This window comes from Coregonus lavaretus (genome assembly GCF_964263955.1).
Source record: "Coregonus lavaretus genome assembly, chromosome: 33".
NCBI lineage: Eukaryota > Metazoa > Chordata > Actinopteri > Salmoniformes > Salmonidae > Coregonus > Coregonus lavaretus.
In genome coordinates, this window is record NC_140020.1 from 32,903,724 (window position 1) to 32,924,738 (window position 21,015).

The 21,015-nt window shown below is 44.3% G+C and overlaps 1 protein-coding gene across 1 annotated transcript in view; it reads right to left on the minus strand.

Moving 5' to 3' along the window:
• Positions 1-21,015, minus strand: part of otofa (otoferlin a) — a gene marked incomplete at both ends in the record, with an annotated part of 140,055 nt that overhangs the window by 50,763 nt on the left and 68,277 nt on the right. Inside the window, 2 exons of the mRNA XM_084150942.1 lie at positions 14,128-14,324; positions 18,514-18,613. Coding sequence (XP_084007068.1) covers positions 14,128-14,324; positions 18,514-18,613 — 297 coding nt within the window. The remainder of the gene's footprint in view (positions 1-14,127; positions 14,325-18,513; positions 18,614-21,015) is intronic.

The following is a 21,015-nucleotide window of genomic DNA, read 5'->3' on the forward strand; positions in this document are numbered from 1 at the left end:
AGAAAAGGATACAAAGTAGTGGTCGGAGACATGGAGGGGAGTTGCAGTGAGATTAGTAGAAGTCTAGTAAAGATGAAGTCAAGCGTATTGCCTGCCTTGTGAGTAGGGGGGGACGGTGAGAGGGTGAGGTCAAAAGAGGAGAGGAGTGGAAAGAAGGAGGCAGAGAGAAATGAGTCAAATGTAGACGTAGGGAGGTTGAAATCCCCCAAAACTGTGAAGGGTGAGCCATCCTCAGGAAAGGAACTTATCAAGGCGTCAAGCTCATTGATGAACTCTCCAAGGGAACCTGGAGGGCGATAGATGACAAGGATATTAAGCTTAAATGGGCTAGTGACTATGACAGCGTGGAATTCAAATGAGGAGATAGACAGATGGGTTAGGGGAAAAATTGAGAATGACCACTTGGGAGAGATGAGGATTCCTGTGCCACCACCCCTCTGACCAGATGCTCTCGGGGTATGCGAGAACACATGGTCAGACGAGGAGAGAGCAGTAGGAGTAGCAGTGTTTTCAGTGGTAATCCATGTTTCCGTCAGCGCCAGGAAGTCGAGGGACTGGAGGGTAGCATAGGCTGGGATGAAGTCAGCCTTGTTGGCGGCAGAACGGCAGTTCCAGAGGCTGCCTGAGACCTGGAACTCCAGGTGTGTGGTGCGTGCAGGGACCACCAGGTTAGAGAGGCAGCAGCCACGCGGTGTGAGGCGTTTGTGTAGCCTGTGCGGAGAGGAGAGAACAGGGATAGGCAGAGGCATAGTTGACAGGCTGCAGCAGATGGCTACAATAATGCAGAGGAGATCGGAATGAAATGAACTAAACATCTGGGAAAGGAGAGAGCAGGCGTCCCTCACCAAAAAAAAAAATATATATATATAACTCTCCCAACTTCCACCTCAGAAACTATCATTGTTTCACTGAACCACCCGAATAAAACTCTCCCAACTTCCACTTTAGAAATTAGAATTGTTGTAAACTACAGCAGACTGTTATCAGTAGCTGTAATTAAGTACAGCAGCTACCAACCACCTAACGTTAATGCCTCGGATAATGAGGTTAGAAAAACAGCTGAATGGTGGCAGCTAGCTGGCTCAATCACAGGTACTCTTAAGCATGAAATAACATTGGAAACAACTAACCACAGTTGCTAAAAGTTACCAGTAGCTACCTATCTCAAGAGCTTAGCCGTTCTGGCTGGTTAGGAATTGGTTTTCATGAAACAAGACTGAATTGGCTGCAGGGGGTATTGAATACGGCCTCTTAGCTATTGCTTAGATTTTTTTCCTCCTCCTCTGTGTACTGTAATTGCAATAAGGTTGTATTCTGGCTGCTGGTGTGGTATTTATTTCATCATTAGTGTCACACAGTAAGAGGCTTTATCAATATTTGACATAAGAGAACAATCCTTTGAGTATGCACCCTATACTGGATTAAAAACAGCCTTCCATTTGTGTGTGCATGCGTGAGTGGGAGGAGGAAGAGAGATGTGGCGAGAGAGTGAAAATACCAGGTTGATCACAAGAAAGAGCTGTCGACTTCAGATGTTTCAAAAGGTCCTGAGGACATCGATATAAGCCTTCCTCGGTGCTCACAAAAAAACAGTGGCACAGCACTGGGCTCAGAGACGGAGCACGCTGCTTAGACCACTGCACCAATGCAGTTCACAATTCTCTAGCAAGCAGGGAGAGTATGTGATGACACTTAATGGAAACAGCACATTGTTTTTAATTATTTTGTTTGAAGCCTTCCCCAAACCATAGCCCTAACCTTAACCACTCTGAATTATTACCGAAACTTAACCATTTTAGCTATTTCTGTTTTAACCCTGTAACCACGCAGAATTAACCCTGTAACCACACAGAATTAATGAGTAAAAAATCGACATTCATCCAATTACGGCAAATTCTGAAGTGAAACTATGAGATCAGGTTGCAAAATACAGCAGTTGACTGAGGAAGGAGGGAGGAGAGGCTGAATAGCAGTAGTAGCAAACTTTCACCAGGCTTTCTCTGAATCCCCCTCCATCTTAAATGTTTTATTCTGCTCTGCCCCCAATAGTGCTCTTGCATTTTTAAGTCTGGTATTGCATCAAGCTTCAGGCTGTTTCCTGCTTGTTGTTTCAAACACAACTCCTTCTCTAGGGCTAGGTAACATGCCTTGGATAAACCAATTAAAGCTAACCCACAGAAAAGGCTCTTTAGTGGAAATATGGGTGGCAGTTAGCTTAGTGGTTAAGAGCGTTGTGCCAGTAACTGAAAGGTTGCTGGTTCTAATCCCCGAGCTGACTAGGTGAAAAATCTGTCGATGTGTCCTTGAGCAAGGCACTTAACCCTAATTGCTCTGGATAAGAGCGTCTGCTAAAATGTAAATAATACATATATGTTGACATCCTTAATGATGTCTGAACTCTTTAGGGTGACTCATTGTTTTCCCATAATCATCTCTAAACCTTGTATCATAATCCAACAAGGCCGGTATACTTCATTTAAAGTATCTCATTATAGAGAGGGAATTATCAGTCAAGATGAAATAGGCGACAGATTTAAGCATGGCACACAGGTGTTGCTATAAGGATTTACCCCAGGAGGCCGTTCTTGGGATCGTCATGGTGATCTCCTCTCACACCGTGGCTTTAGACAGGAAGTCAGAGAGGGTCACTTAACACGCTCAGTCAGTCAACGTAGTGGAGCAACACAGTGGTACATAACACACAGACAATACACCACAGCAAGACACAAAAAAAAAATCAAAAATTAAACACTGTACTGAGACACACTGAAGAAGACCTCGAGGGAAAATGGTAAAACACAACAAGGAAGAGTTGGTTGGAGATGCTTGCCATCGACCCAGGACACAGAAAATGCACAGCATGTGCATGAATTTCAGCACTGCAATAACATGAATCTAAAGTTGCCTCTACAACTACAGCTTTTGATGTCTACAACTAAAGCTCTTCTCTGAGTACTTCAAACAAGCCATAGCTTCAAACAAAAAACACATTGCTACATTAGGAATCAAAGACTCCAGAACATTCTACCAGTGCTAAGTTCACACCGACCTCATATGAATAAAGACCCTCTACATGAAAAACTTTTGTAATTTGTTAGCGCTGCTGTGAGCTCATACGGCCCCATAAAGACCTTCTACATTAAAGACTTAATGTAGTAAAGATGGCAAAAGATGGCGCTGACAGAGAAGGCCGTCATCTTATGAGTTCCAACCTGACTTTGCCATTTTGTGACTTTTTTTGTGTTTATCTGTACTGTTTTTGTACAGAAAGTTCCTAGTCTTATTACATATGACCGCCAAGCACTTTTGGACATCATATTGACAGTTGCTAACCTCGATTTCGACTTTAAAACCTACTTCAACTCCGACTCAGCTGTTCGCTTGTTCACACCGGACGCTATTCCTTTGTTTCATGGGCTACCAAACCGCAGCAGACATAGATGCGGTAGATGGGCGGACATCCTGGTGAAACTGAAACGAAGAGAAAATCAACCACCACTCCCCTCTGTTTTATTGGCAAATATCCAGTCACTCAAGAATAAGATGGATGAGCTTTGTTTGAGATCTCCTATCAGAGAGACTTGAAAAGCTGCAATATTATATGCCTTGTAGAAACTTGGCTGGTTGAATCTATGAACAAGTCCAAAGGGGAGGGGTGTGCCTCTTCATAAACAACAACTGGTGTGCTGCTTCCAGTGTGAAGGAAATCTCAAGCTTTTGCTCACCTCATGGTGAGCTGCAGACCTTTTTATCTACCAAGAGAGTTCTCATCTGTAATTATCATGGCTGTCTACATCTCTCCACAAACCAATGGCACTTTGGCACTCAACGAACTGTATGGGGCCATAACAAAGAAGAAAACACACACTCAGAGGCAGCGTTTCTGGTGGGAGGAGACTTTAGCGCAGGGAGACTTAAAATCATTCTACCTCACTTCTATGACACGTCTCCTGCTCCACTAGGGGCGCTAAAACCATAGACCACTTTCATTCTACCCACAGAAACGCATACAAGGCCCTCTCTCGCCCTATTTTTGGCAAATCAGACCATGACTCTATCCTCCTGCTTCCCGTTTACAAACTAAGCTCAAACAGGAAGTACCAGTGACACGCTCAATACGGAAGTGGTCCAATGAAGCGGACATGAAGCTTCAAGACTGTTTTGCTTGTACAGACTGGGATATGTTCCGGGATTCATCCAATAGCATTGAGGAGTTTACCACATTAATCACGGGCTTCATCAATAAGTGCATAGATGATGTCGTTGCCACAGTCACTACACTAACATATCTGTGCTGGGCTAAAGGCTAGAGCTACCGCTAACAAGGAACGGGACATGGACGCATACAAGAAAGCCCGCTACGACCTCCAACGAGACAGCAAACATGCAAAGGAAATATAGGAGGAAGGTGGATTCCTATTACACCGGCTCCAACGTTTGTCGGATGTGGCAGGGCTTGCAGACGATAACGGATTACAAAGGGAAACCCAGCCGTGAGATGCCCAGTGATGCAGAACTCCCAAACGAGCTAAATGCTTTTTATGCTTGCTTCGAGGAAAACAACACAGAGTCCTTCATGAAAGCACCTGTTGTTCCGGATGACTGTGTGACTCGCTCTCCGTGCCAGATGTGAGTAAAACTTTTAAACAGGTTAACACTCGCAAGGTCACCGGGCCAGACGGAATACCAGGGCACGTTCTCAGAGCATGCGCAGACCAGCTGGCAAGTGTCTTCACTGATATTTTAAATATCTCCCTGTCCCAGTCTGTAATCCCAACATGTTTCAAGCCAACCAACATTGTCCCTGTTCCCAAGAACTCCAAGGTAACCTGCCTAAATGACTATTGCCCTGTAGCATTCACATCTGTAATTATGAAGTGCTTTGAAAGGATGGTCATGACACACATCAACACCATCATCCTAGACACCCTGGACCCACTCCAATTAGCATACTGCCCCAACAGATTCACAGATGACACAATCTCAATTGCACTTCACACTGCCCTCTCCCACCTGGGCAAGAGGGGAAATATCTATATGAGAATGCTGTTCATAGACTACAGCTCAGCGTTCAACATCATAGTCCCCTCCAAGCTCATCATCAAGCTAAGGACCCTGGGACTGAACACCTCCCTCTGGATCCTGGATCCTGGACTTCCTGACGGGCTGGCCCCAGGTGGTGAGGGTAGGCAACAACACCTCCGCCACGCTGTCCCTAAACACGGGTTCCCCTCAGGGGTGCGTGCTTTGTCCCCTCCTGTACTCCCTGTTCACCCACAACTGCATTGCCACGCACGACTCCAACACCATCATCAAGTTTGCTGACAACACGACAGAGGTAGGCCTTATCACCGACGGCGTTGAGACAGCCTACAAGGAGGTGGTAAGAGACTTGGCAGTGTTGTGCCAGCACAACAACCTCTCCCTCAATGTAAGTAAGACCAAGGAGCTGATCGTGGACTACAGGAGAAAGAGGGGAAAGCACGCCCCCATCCACATCAACGAGGCTGTAGTGGAGCAGGTCGAGAGCTTCAAGTTCCTTAGCGTCCACATCACTAAGGACTTAACATGGTCCACACACACCCACACAGTCAAGAGGCTGAGCAGATTTGGCATGGGCCTTTGGATCCTCAAAAAGTTCTACAGCAGCACCATCGAGAGCATCTTGACTGGCTGCATCAGTGCAAAGCGCTGCAGAGGGTGGTGCGGACAGCCCAGTAGTGTGGGTGCGGACGGCCCCGTGTAGCTCAGTTGGTAGAGCATGGCGCTTGCAACGCCAGGGTTGTGGGTTCATTTCCCACGGGGGGCCAGTATGAAAAATGTATACACTCACTAACTGTAAGTCGCTCTGGATAAGAGCGTCTGCTAAATTACTAAAATGTAAGATAAAACTAGATCCTGCAGGACTTACTTTTGTCTCTCGAGTGGCGCAGTGGTCTAAGGCACTGCATCGCAGTGCTAGCTGTGCCACTAGAGATCCTGGTTTGAATCCAGGCTCTGTCGTAGCTGGTCGTGCACAATTAGCCCAGCGTCGTCCAGGGTAGGGGAGGGAATGGCCGGCAGGGATGTAGCTCAGTTGGTAGAGCATGGCGTTTGCAACGCCAGGGTTGTGGGTTCGATTCCCACGGGGGGCCAGTATGTTTAACTGTAAGTCGCTCTGGATAAGAGCGTCTGCTAAATGACTAAAAATGTAAAATGTAAATCACTGGTGCTGAGCTCCCTGCCTGCCTCTATCAGGCGGTGTCAGAGGAAAGCCAAAGACTTCAGCCACCAAAGCCGTAGACTGTTCACTCTGCTACCGTCCAGCAAACGGTACCGGAACATTGGCTCTCGCACCGACAGGCTCTAAGACAGCTTTTACCCCCAAGCCATAAGACTGGTAAATAGCCATTAGACTGCTACATAGTTAATTCAATGGTTACCCGAACTATCTGCATTGACCCTACAGTATCTTGCACTGACTCTATGCACACTCACAAGAATATATATACACACTACAGTGAGGGAAAAAAGTATTTGATCCCCTGCTGATTTTGCACGTTTTCCCACTGACAAAGAAATGATCAGTCTATAATTTTAATGGTAGGTTTATTTGAACAGTGAGAGACATATAACAACAACAAAATCCAGAAAAACGCAGGTGTCTTTTATACAGGTAACGAGCTGAGATTAGGAGCACAGTGCTCCTAATATCAGTTTGTTACCTGTATAAAAGACACCTGTCCACAGAAGCAATCAATCAATCAGATTCCAAACTCTCCACCATGGCCAAGACCAAAGAGCTCTCCAAGGATGTCAGCGACAAGATTGTAGACCTACACAAGGCTGGAATGGGCTACAAGACCATCGCCAAGCAGCTTGGTGAGAAGGTGACAACAGTTGGTGCGATTATTCGCAAATGGAAGAAACACAAAAGAACTGTCAATCTCCCTCGACCTGGGGCTCCATGCAAGATCTCACCTCGTGGAGTTGCAATGATCATGAGAACGGTGAGGAATCAGCCCAGAACTACATGGGAGGATCTTGTCAATGATCTCAAGGCAGCTGGGACCATAGTCACCAAGAAAACAATTTTAACACACTATGCCGTGAAGGACTGAAATCCTTCAGTGCCCGCAAGGTCCCCCTGCTCAAGAAAGCACATATACAGGGCCGTCTGAAGTTTGCCAATGAACATCTGAATGATTCAGAGGAGAACTGGGTGAAAGTGTTGTGGTCAGATGAGACCAAAATCGAGCTCTTTGGCATCAACTCAACTCACCGTGTTTGGAGGAGGAGGAATGCTGCCTATGACCCCAAGAACACCATCCCCACCGTCAAACATGGAGGTGAAAACATTATGCTTTGGGGGGGGTTTTCTGCTAAGGGGACAGGACAACTTCACCGCATCAAAGGGACGATGGACGGGGCCGTCAAATCTTGGATGAGATCCTCCTTCCCTCAGCCAGGGCATTGAAAATGGGTCGTGGATGGGTATTCCAGCATGACAATGACCCAAAACACACGGCCAAGGCAACAAAGGAGTGGCTCAAGAAGAAGCATATTAAGGTCCTGGAGTGGCCTAGCCAGTCTCCAGACCTTAATCCCATAGAAAATATGTGGAGGGAGCTGAAGGTTCGAGTTGCCAAACGTCAGCCTCGAAACCTTAATGACTTGGAGAAGATCTGCAACGAGGAGTGGACAAAATCCCTCCTGAGATGTGTGCAAACCTGGTGGCCAACTACAAGAAACGTCTGACCTCTGTGATTGCCAACAAGGGTTTTGACACCAAGTACTAAGTCATGTTTTGCAGAGGGGTCAAATACTTATTTCCCTCATTAAAATGCAAATCAATTGATAACATTTTTGACATGCGTTTTTCTGGATTTTTTTGTTGTTATTCTGTCTCTCACTGTTCAAATAAACCTAACATTAAAATGATAGACTGATCATGTCTTTGTCAGTGGGCAAACGTACAAAATCATACTTTTTTCCCTACTGTATATACACACTCTACACTGACACTCTGACACAAAACGCACACACATTCACATACACTACATATGCACACACACACATAACACACGCATACTGACACAACATACACACACACACACACATACACATACAAACACACTTTCACACTCATCATATTCTACAGCTACTGTATTCTTTATTCTTACTCTTATCTATCACTTTACCCTGCCTTCATGTACATATCTACCTCAAATACCTCATACCTCTGCATACTCCCTGTATATATATATGTATTTTATTCTTCTTGTGTTACTATTTTTCTTTGTATTATTATTTTTTAACTCTACATCGTTGGGAAGGGCTCGTAAGTAAGCATTTCACAATAAAGTCTACACCCGTTGTATTCGCCGCATGTGAACAATACAATTTGATTTGATTTCACTTTCTACAACTGTCATTTGGTGCTGCAGTACACTTATCAACGTACAAACTATGGAGATAAAAGACCTCACAACACAACACCATCCCAATGTTGTTTGATGCGCCGCCAACCTGTTGCATTCTGGGTGGGATCAAAGGAGGTCCTGAAAGCAGGATGGCCTCACATTGGTACAGAATGAGCTTGGTTGCATCCCAACACAAAACAAAACCAAATGAATGAAAGAAGTAAACAAAAGCCTAATCAAATAAACCTTCTCATCAATCCCCGCTTTGGTTTCCTCCGCTTTATAAATGAGGAGTATGCATATTTCAATAGCGCAAACAAATAAAGAGAATTTAAGTACTGTATATGTGTCAGTGTGCTTGTGCTGATGAATTCATGACTGTGGCATCTAAAGGGATAATGCCTTTGTCTCTCACACTAAAGACCCAGGTGTTGTGGTGAATGTCAAAAGGGGATAACTAATGTTTCCCTCAGGTAAATCCAAGGGGAATTTTCTGGACATGTCATTATACGGTAGGTCTTCCAACGTAGGTTGCTCCCAATGCCAACCCATTCATCATAGCTAACTGGGTGTGTGTTCCATATTTAGTGGATGTGCTTTATTGGCAGTATAACAAGACACGTGGGAGGTGATTTATATGAATAGCAAAACCCCTGCAAAGCAAGCTGGCTATGGCTGGGCGGAGATGATATAAAATTCATTAAGAGATCCGCAATAATTCATTCTGGACTCCCAGAGAAAGCCTATAACTGGTGAGATGGGGTTTTACATTTTAGTCATTTAGCAGACGCTCTTATCCAGAGCGACTTACAGGAGCAATTAGGGTAAAGTGCCTTGCTCAAGGGCACATCAACAGATTTTTCACCTAGTCGGCTCAGGGATTAGAACCAGTGACCTTTCGGTTAGTGGCACTACGCTCTTAACCACTAAGCTACCAGCCGCCCATGGGTTGTGTGTGTGTATGTATGTGTGTGCGCGTGTTTGTGTGTGTGTATGTGTGTAAATCTGTAAGTGTGTAAGTGTGTGTAAGTGTGTGTGTGTGCATGTGCGTGAGTGAGAAAAGAGAAAACACTTTCTCTTCTATCACTCTATCATGGCAGCTCAGACCTGAAGACAACAGCACACACGGCTTCATCAATTCAAATCAAATCAAATCACATTTTATTTGTCACATGCTCTGAATACAACAGGTGTAGACCTTACAGTGAAATGCTTACTTACAAGCCCTTAACCAACAATGCAGTTTTAAGAAAGAATACCAAAAAAATCACACAAAAATACAATATAAAATGATACGAAATAAAGTAACAAATAATTAAAGAGCATTAGTAAAAAATAACAATAGCGAGGCTATATACAGGGGGTACCGGTACCGAGTCAATGTGCGGGGGGCCAACGGTTACTCGAGGTAATTGGGGTAATATGTACATGTAGGTAGAGTTATTAAAGTGACTATGCATAGATAATAAACAGAGAGTAGCAGCAGCGTAAAAGAGGGGTGGGGGGGCAATGCAAATAGTCTGGGTATCCATTTGAGTAGATGTTCAGGAGTCTTATGGCTTGGGGGTAGAAGCTGTTTAGAAGCCTCTTGGACTTAGACTTGGCGCTCCGGTACTCCTTGCCGTGCGGTAGCAGAGAGAACAGTCTATGACTAGGGTGGCTTGAGTCTTTGACAATTTTTAAGGCCTTCCTCTGACACCGCCTGGTATAGAGGTCCTGGATGGCAGGAAGCTTGGCCCCAGTGATGTACTGGGCCGTACGCACTACCCTCTGTAGTGCCTTGCGGTCAGAGGCCGAGCAGTTGCCATACCAGGCAGTGATGCAACCAGTCAGGATGCTCTCGATGGTGCAGCTGTAGAACCTTTTGAGGATCTGAGGACCCATGCCAAATCTTTTCAGTCTCCTTAGGGGGAATAGGTTTTGTCGTGCCTTCTCCACGACTGTCTTGGTGTGCTTGGACCATTTTAGTTTGTTGGTGATGTGGACATCTTGATCACGTTAAGGGAGAGGTTGTTGTCCGGGCACCACACGGCCAGGTCTCTGACCTCCTCCCTATAGGCTGTCTCGTCGTTGTCGGTGATCAGGCCTACCACTGTTGTGTCATCGGCAAACTTAATGATGGTGTTGGAGTCGTGCCTGGCCATGCAGTCATGAGTGAATAGGGAGTACAGGAGGGGACAGAGCATGCACCCCTGAGGGGCCCCCGTGTTGAGGATCAACGTGGTGGATGTGTTGTTACCTACCCTTACCACTTGGGAGGTGCCCGTCAGGAAGTCCAGGATCCAGTTGCAGAGGGAGGTGTTTAGTCCCAGGGTCCTTAGCTTAGTGATGAGCTTTGAGGGCACTATGGTGTTGCACGCTGAGCTGTAGTCAATGAATAGCATTCTCACATAGGTGTTCCTTTTGTCCAGGTGTGAAAGGGCAGTGTGAAGCGCAATAGAGATTGCATCATCTGTGGATCTGTTGGGGCGATATGCAAATTGGAGTGGGTCTAGGGTTTCTGGGATAATGGTGTTGATGTGAGCAATGACCAGCCTTTCAAAGCACTTCATGGCTACAGACGTGAGTGCTACGGGTCGGTAGTCATTTAGGCAGGTTACCTTAGTGTTCTTGGGCACAGGGACTATGGTGGTCTGCTTGAAACATGTTGGTATTACAGACTCAGACAGGTAGAGACACTTGCCAGTTGGTCAGCGCATGCTCGGAGTACACATCCTGGTAATCCGTACACGTCCTGAATGTCGACCTGTTTAAAGGTCTTACGCACGTCGGCTACGGAGAGCGTGATCACACAGTCGTCCGGAACAGCTGATGTCCTCTGTTTATACAAAATCTTTCAGAAGAGCAGAATGAGGAAACTGTACCACTGCTGGGATGCAAGCATCACAGACAGTGTCATCTAAGTTGCACCATAGGATGGCAGGAGGCTGAACTACCCAGTCTTGGTCTTCTGTTTGATATGTGCCTGTACTCAAACTCTCATTAAATCTGGCTGCTCAATAATGTTTTAGGATTATGGCACTTAGCCTTGTGCTTCTCTACATCCCTGATCTAGGTTAGGCAATAAAACCATCTTAATGAATATCACACAGACCAGATTCCACTACCTCTCACCGTCGTCATTTAGCCCCCAGCATAATCATAATATGATCCTAATTATTATACATTAAATAGAAAGCCCCTTCTGTTGTGACATTGATTTATATGTATGGCCGGTATGGAATTACTTACTGTTTCAATATGGTGAAATGTCATCACACATAATGTCAGATCATAAGTTCAAGTTCAAGTTTTAGTTGTCACATGCACAAACCCAACAGGACAGTATTCAATATCAACAAAGTAAAAAAATATATCCATAACAAAAAAATACAGGAGAAATAAGAAATAAGAGAAGAAGCTATATACAGGGTCAGTGCCAGTACCAAATGTACAATGTGCAGGGATACTGGAGTATTGAGGAAGATATGTACATGTAGGCAGGGATTAGGAGAAAGTGACTGGTAGCAGGATAAATAATAATACTAATAATAGTAAATAGTAAATAGCGTGGTGGTGAGTGTGTGGGTGTTAGTGTGTGGGTGTTAGTGTGAGTGTGTTAGTGTGTGAGTGTGCAAGAGTGTCAGTGTAGGCGGATATACATGTAAACAGGGCTGAAAAGTGACTGGTAGCAGGAATAAATAAATACTTATGGTAATATACTAATAGTAATTGCAATCAATCATCAATGAACAGCAGCGTAGTGGTAGTAATAAATCTAATCAATAATAATTTTAACCGGCAGTGTAGGTGTGAGGGGGAAAAGTAGTTATTAGCCATTTAACAGTCTTATAGCCAGGGGATAGAAGCTGTTTAGGAGTCTGTTTGTCTGAGCCTTGGTGCACCGGTACTGCCTTCCGGACGGGATCATGGAGAACAGTCCTCCCTCCAAGGAGCACCAACTCAGACAGGTTAATACAATGGCATCAATGCCCGTTGACATCATCAAAGTGCTTCCATGAGGTCATCATTGTGCCCCCAGTACTGTGGTGTCCCCTTTCCGCCCCTGTGTTTCCATTAGTATTCTGTGTGTGTGGGCTCACTGTGGTTCTCTGTCACACAAAACCTCAGCTCTCCTCTGAGCTACTGTACTGTACGACTGACAGGTCTTGCTCTTTGTTACCACAGTGATTAGGGGATGACAGGTCAGGTGCCCTTGTCTAGCATCAAGGACAAGTGTGTGTATACTGTACCTGTGGACAGGTACTGTAGAGCACAGTGGATACTGAGTCTATGGCTGTGTGTCTAGACTGCAAGTGTGTAATGGATACGGCGTGTGTGTGTGTGTGTGTGTGTGTGCATGTGTGTGTGTGTGTGTGTGTAATAATACAGTTCCTCCTTAGTCTGTGTCCTCCTTACAGGACACATACAGTACGTACAGTTATCATAACTATGGGGACACACTATAAAAACAATTTCCGGTAGATAGAACCCACTAAATCAGTACATCTAAACTCTAGGAGAATATAAGAGTATTTGTCAGTTCAATAGATTTTGATGAGGATTCATGACCAGAGCCCCATTTCATTGTAATGCCCAGTTGACTCCCATCGTAACCAGTCTTTTCAGGGGAATGGAGGTTATCATGGTGAAAGACTCATGTTAATACATCCAAATAAGTGGCTGATGTATGGCCACACACACACACACACATGCGCTGATGCACACACGCACACGCACACACACACACACACACACACACACACACAAAAACATGTGTTATGACGATTGATTAAGGGTCCTAGCCTAGCCAGGCAGACTGGTCAAAGTGAAATCAATACCACCTACGCATTATTAGCCCACACATTATTCAGCAGAAAATACAACACCACACAGAGAGAGAAGGCTAACGTTGGAGGAAATACGTTCCTAGCGTGTGAGGAACGTGTTTGCTGGCTAGCTAATATTTATATATTTTTTTGGTTTGGCTAGAGTTATGCTAACCCGTTTGCAATGCTTTTAGCGTTGCTTGCTATCTTGCTGGCTAGCTACAGAGGTTACCTGTCTACTTAGCTACAGTAGTTAGCAACTGCCATCAGTTGTTGTTGTGTTATTATCATATTTTGCCTATTCCACCGTTTGTAGAATGCGTACTGGCATTTGAATATAACACGGGAAAAGGGAATCCGGACACACTGTGGACATGGTAGACACATTTACATGTAGGTGTAGACGCATGACATGTTCTGAATTCCATGATCAAAACGCTATGATCAGAGCACTAAAGCTGCATGAACAGTGGAACTATGGAACTGTCGAACTGTCGAGTCTAGACACAGCCTAATAGTCATCAGCAGAAAGCACTGCCTGGAGGCTGGAATATACTGCTGTAACACATTCACTCCATACAGGCTGGTAGACTATGGTGCCAGCTACAGGAGTAGCAAGGTCTGTTCAAATGCATGGTGTGTATAGTAGATGATGATGATGATGATGATGATGATGATGTCTTTACTTTTGTTGTTATTAATGACGATGATGATGGTTATGATGATGAAGATTGTTATATATGGTGTTGGTGTATCTTGAGCGTAAAGGTCTATTTAATGACTATGCTGACAATAATGATGTCTTTGCTTTGATATTGTTGTTGTTAATGATATCGTTTTAACGATGGTGTTGATACATGCAAGTTTATAATGATGCTGATGATGTTTCAGCTATACTAATGGAGTTGTCGACTCACTTCCTAAAAGTGGGAATTCCATGGATGGATCGCCCCGGTGACACTCCTGACCCCTGGCTGTGTCCGGAGAGCAGACTGTCCGTCTCAAACTGGAACGTTCCCTCTGGGTCACCCGGAATGTCCAGGAATTCTCCGTCACTCCAAACCCCCACAGTCCCATCCATGGTCGTGTACTTGATGTCTATGGTAACGCTGGTCTGGAATGGAAGAGTCAACAAATGAATTAGGCAAAACAAATTAGAAACACACTATGATCACACAGGAAATGAACAACAACTACTAAAGGCTTCATTGAGTATTCATAAGATCTTCATATGCCATACATAAACTCAGCAAAAAAAGAAACTTCCCTTTTTCAGGACCCTGTCTTTCAAAGATAATTAGTAAAAATCCAAATAACTTCACAGATCTTCATTGTAAAAGGTTTAAACACTGTTTCCCATGCTTGTTCAATGAACCATAAACAATTAATGAACATGCACCTGTGGAACGGTCGTTAAGACACTAACAGCTTACAGACGGTAGGCAATTGAGGTCACAGTTATGAAAACTTAGGACACTAAAGAGGCCTTTCTACTGACTCTGAAAAAGACCAAAAGAAAGATGCCCAGGGTCCCTGCTCATCTGCGTGAACGTGCCTTAGGCATGCTGCAAGGAGGCATGAGGACTGCAGATGTGGCCAGGACAATAAATTGCAATGTCCGTACTGTGAGACGCCTAAGACAGCGCTACAGGGAGACAGGGCGGACAGCTGATCGTCCTCGCAGTGCCAGACCACGTGTAACAACACCTGCACAGGATCGGTACATCCGAACATCACACCTGCGGGCCAGGTACAGGATGGCAACAATCCCTCCATCAGTGCTCAGACTGTCCGCAATAGGCTGAGAGAGTTTGTAGGCCTGTTGTAAGGCAGGTCCTCACCAGACATCACCGGCAACAATGTCGCCTAGGCCTGTACTCTGGAGCGGGATCGATTTGGAGGTGGAGGGTCCGTCATGGTCTGGGGTGGTGTGTCACAGCATCATCGGACTGAGCTTGTTGTCATTGCAGGCAATCTCAACGCTGTGCGTTACAGGGAAGACATCCTCCTCCCTCATGTGGTACCCTTCCTGCAGGCTCATCCTGACATGACCCTCCAGCATGACAATGCCACCAGCCATACTGCTCGTTCTGTGCGTGAATTCCTGCAAGACAGGAATGTGTTCTGCCATGGCCAGCGAAGAGCCCGGATCTCAATCCCATTGAGCACGTCTGGGACCTGTTGGATTGGAGGGTGAGGGCTAGGGCCATTACCCCCAGAAATTGCAGGTGCCTTGGTGGAAGAGTGGGGTAACATCTCACAGCAAGAACTGGCAAATCTGGTGCAGTCCATGAGGAGGAGATGCACTGCAGTACTTAATGCAGCTGGTTGCCACACCAGTTACTGACTGCTACTTTTGACCCCCCCTTTGATCAGGGACACATTTCAATTTCTGTTAGTCACATGTATGTGGAACTTGTTCAAATCAAATCAAATCAAATGTTATTTGTCACATACATGTGTTTAGCAGATGTTATAGCGGGTGTAGCGAAATGCTTGTGCTTCTAGCTCCGACAGTGCAGTAATATCTAACAAGTAATATCTAACAATTTCACAACATATACCTAATACACACAAAACTAGTAAGGAATGGAATATAAGAAAATATACATATATGGACAAGCAATGACAGAGCAGCATGGACTAAGATACAGTAGAATATTATAGAATAGAATGCAGTATATACATATGAGATGAGCAGTGCGAGATATGTAAACATTATTAAAGTGACTGTAAACATGATTAAAATGACTAGTGTTCCATTTCTTAAAGTTTATGTCTCAGTTGTTGAATCTTGTTATGTTCATACAAATATTTACACATGTTAAGTTTGCGGAAAATAAACGCAGTTGACAGTGAGAGGACGTTTCTATTTTTGCTGAGTTTAGATGCTTCACAAATCTTTCATAATCAATTTCATATTGCTTAAACTAAATGGTAATATAAAAGTGGCAGTGAAAGAGGTAGCCAAGATCCGTTGCTCTAATCTTTTCTTGTATTGCTACGTGACATGGATGCCTCAGGATTAGTAACCCTCTCTGCTGGTGTGTAAATCAATGGGCGAGAGAGAGGGAAACACTTCCTTCGACACTTCCACTAATCTCTCTCTTTCACTCCTGTGGGGGTGTGAACACTAGGGGTAACTCAACCCAACTCTCCCCTAGTCATTGCTCCATGACAGGGTGGGTAACACATCTCCAAACAGTCCCCATAGGACATTTGACATCTGTAGTAAGAGAGACTCATAATGTTCATAATGACATCTTTAACTAAACTGGAACAACAAATCCATTCTTGGTTGACATTAAAATAAATTTGCCTTCCGGCTTTCTTGTCAAGTGAATATGGGAATACAAAGTGTGACAACTGTACATTTGTGAGACAGCAACTGCCTACAATTTCTGTAAAACTATTTCTGTAAAGCTCAATATTGGTTGACAGAGACAGTTGTGGTCACTTGTGGCACAAAGATCAATTTGGTTTGACAGTAAGTGCTTAGATTGATCTGAACAGGAAGAAGTAGAGACAGAGCAGTTTTTCTTTCCTGTCTTTAGGGGACTTATACACCTCCCTGGACAGTCAATTTATTACAACCCAAGCAATTTGTTACACTCTTTCTCTCTCTCTATTTCTCTCTCTCTCCCTTTCTCTCTCTCCCTCTTTCTCCTCTCTTTCTCTCGCTCTCTCTCGCTCTCTATCTCTGCCCTGTGACTCCCCGGGAGTATCACTGCAGAGCCAGTGAAGTTAGAGGCGTTACCATGGTAACCCCGCATCTTTCAGCGGGGCACAGTAAATAAAAACACTTCTGTTCAGTTAGAACTCAGGTGAGACTCTGTGCCGGCTGTGTTCATCTACCCTCCCTCATCAGAGACAGAGAGGGGTGCAGAGGGGCTGAGAGCTGTGTGTGTGTGTGTGCGTGTGTGTGTGAGTACGCTCCAGGCCATTCTGACTTGTGTGAGATATAATCTCTATAGAGCCATTTCCAGGCTGCGTCATGAAAAGTTGCAGAAACCAGCTCTGTTTACTAGCAGTGGATACGACCACATGCAACTTCAAATGCCACTCGTGCAAGAAAACAAACACGTAATCAGATGGTTATCATCTACAACATCGCTATGCTATCAGAGCTAGCCAGCGAGGAGAGGTAAAATATCACAAATAGAGCTAGATAAAGCCAGAAGAATAATATACTTGTTGAACATAGCTATAGCCATCAGTCTTGCATGTTTTCATGGTCATCACTCACTCCCTGTTAAGTTTGTCAAGGTCCCAACATCAGTGTTAGCTATCCTGCTACAGAGCTTATTGGTGCCGGGATGAGCTCTCACACAGTCTCTCTCTGTTTCTCCATCCCTTGCTCCCACTATCTCACACTTCCTCTTTTTAATTTTCTCAAATAGTTTCTTTCTGAATACAGTGCATTCGGAAAGTATTCAGACATCTTGACTTTTTCCACATTTTGTTACGTTACAGCCTTATTCTAAAATGTATTACATTTGTTTTTTCCCCACCTCAATCTACACACAATACCTCATAATGACAAAGCAAAAACAGGTTTTTAAACAGGTCTTGGTGGTTCCAAACTTCTTCCATTTAAGAATAATGGAGGCCACTGTGTTCTTGGGGACCTTCAATGCTGCAGACATTTTTTGGCACCCTTCCCCAGATCTGTGCCTTGACATAATCGGAGCTCTACGGACAATTCCTTCGACCTCATGGCTTGGTTTTTGCTCTGACATGCACAGTCAACTGTGGGACCTTATATAGACAGGTGTGTGCCTTTCCAAATCATGTCCAATCAATTGAATTTACCACAGGTGGACTCCAATCAAGTTGTAGAAACATCTCAAGGATGATCATTGGAAACAGGATGCACCTGAGCTCAATTTTGAGTCTCATAGCAAAGGGTTTGAATACTTAAATAAGGTATTTCTGTTTTTTATTTGCAAACATTTCTAAAAACCTGTTTTCGCTTTGTCATTATGGGTTATTGTGTGTAGATTGATGAGGAATAAATATAATTTAATCAATTTTAGAATTAGGCTGTAAAGTAACAAAATGTGGAAAAAGGGAAGGGGTCTGAATACTTTCCGAATGCACTGTGCAAACCATGAGGTTGAAGGAATTGTCCGTAGAGCTCCGAGACAGGTTGTTGTATCAATACTCACCTGAGGTCAATAAAATACTTGTCTATTTGGCTGAGTTCGGTATATACAGTACGCTGTCCATAGATCAGTATGAAGGACTCTCATTCTTATGGCTCAAGATATCTAAACTGATCAGGGACCAGTGTTGGGACTTACCCTGATGGCGGTGTTGTTGTCATCGATGAGTGTGTCTGTCACCTCCAGCTGCCCCTCCTCCGCCACCTTCTGTAGAACCATCTTGAAGGTTCCAATGACTCTGGAACAACAGAACCACAAGAACCATGAGCAACCACTGTTTCACAAATAGAGAAGAATACTCCTGATTCAGTTGGTTGTGGCATAGGACTGTGCCTTGGCTAAAAACATTGGTATTGTTATGTGATCGTTCAGAGAGAAGGCTTCAAGTAGGCCACACTTGCATTTCAGCTGAGTTTGGTAGGTTCCATTGAATTAGGTTGATAGTGCTGTCCTTGAACAGCTCAGTCTGTTTCTCTGTATCTATCTCTCTTTTCACTGTCTTCCTTGACTATCTGACATTCCCATATGTGTGTGTGAGTGTGTGTGTCTCTGTGTGTCTGTGTGCGTGCGATGATTGTGTGCTTTTAGGCAGAGTGATGGAGACTGGCTCTGACAGGCAGGGAGAGTGTGTCATTGTCGCCAGCCGCTACAGCAACTAACCATTAAAGAGGAGCAGACTGAATAATAGAATCCTATTAGAAAGAGCTACAGACACAGATGCAGATACGGACGCACACAAACACTGAATAAAAGGTCACACACACTATTTTCTTTATACACTTTCACTTTCTCTTTTCCGATACTGACATATTGTCACGTTTCCCTGTGTTCTCATGCCTGTTTCTCTCTCAGAGAAAGGATACAACTATATAGAGTATTAAACTTCAAAACTTCAAACCCAGCCAGGTTGCTCAAGATCCACTGCGAAATTAGACGTCCATCCAGGGAAGCAGGATGTCAGGAGATGACTTCAAAACCGGCCACTAGGGGCAACGGTGAGCACTATAACCATCATGTAGGCTTGGGTTTCGCTAGGTGTTGTGGACGGGCATAAGCTGCCAGCTCCGGCTCCGAGGGTCGCGTGTTCAATCCCAGTGCTAGGCACTACTTATTTTATTTTTATTTTTTTTACCCTATCCCAAACCTTAACCCCTTAACTTAACTATTTGGAATTAATGCCTGAACTTAACCTTCAAAATGTTACGTTTATGGACAAGAGATTGGAAGTCTGATTCTGCAGTGAGACTGTCAGACCTTGTTGTCAAACCAGCAGCTCTGTTCTCGCCGCACACACACACACACGGACACACGGACACACGGACACACAAACACACACCATATCCTCTGCACAGCCCCACCACCCTTCCGCCAGTGAGGACTTTTTGAAGTTAAGTAGCAACCAACTCTCTCCCCATTCCAACACCAGACAGTTATTTCCTCATAATATTGTCGGGGGAAACTCATTAGCTGCTATCGCTGCCCTGAGGAAAAACAACTTTAACAAAATGTCTAAGAAAACGTAGGTGATTCATTCATTAAGTATATGGACATAAGAGTGCTGTTAGCTTCCTGTCCTTGAGCAAAATTGCCTGAAATAAATTGCTGCCTAGAAAAACAAAATGCAATTATTTTCAATTGTTTTTGACGCAAAAAAAACCTGAAGGCTGCAAATGACTTCATTGGGCGATAAGCCTATCTCAATTCCCATTCTCTAACATCCCAGAGTTTCACCATGTACCAGACTGCATAGAGAAATATGGATTACACTCTATGACCAACACGTATAAAGGCTTCATTAAGCCTTCATAGAGCATTTATAAGGCCTTCATATGTGCTTCACAAATCATTTACAAGCAAATGTAATTTGCTGTTTGTTTAAAGTGAGAGCGAAACCTGGAACACTCCGTATTCAGTCAGATAATTATAAAAGTGTGAATCATTTATATAGTTTCCCCCTGACAATATTATAGCAGATCAATCAGTCACACACCACACAAAGACCCAGTATACTGGAACCCATTGGGCTACCACTGCCATATCATTTACATTTACATTTACGTCATTTAGCAGACGCTCTTATCCAGAGCGACTTACAAATAGGTGCATTCACCCTATAGCCAGTATCTTTTTTTTTTTTTTTTTTTTTTTTAGCTTGGGGGGGGGGTAGAAGGATTACTTTATCCTATCCCAGGTGTCCCATATGTCAGGCCCAGCCTGATAATCATACACTAAAACAACCCTAATATATATCCACACGCACGCACACACACACACGCATGCACACACACACACGCACACACACACACACTGGAGGAGGTTGAGGGCGGGACTTCTCCTAAGGGACGGTCAGTAACAGTGAGAGGCCTGGGGATTATGAGAAGGGACAGGCAGGGAGCAAGCTTGGGCTATTAGGATATGTGTGACTGTGGTTGTGTGTGTGTGTAGAGAGAGTAACAGAGGCGGTTTGGTCCTTTCACTAAAAGACCAATCACCATTGTGTTCATCACTCTAAATTCTCTCTAGCTCTGTATCCACTTTTCTTTCACCAACCATTGTATCTCTCTTAGGCTGCCGTTACACAAAGCAACTTTGGTTGCTTCCAGAAACATCCCTTTGCAACTATTTTTATTTGTTTAACCT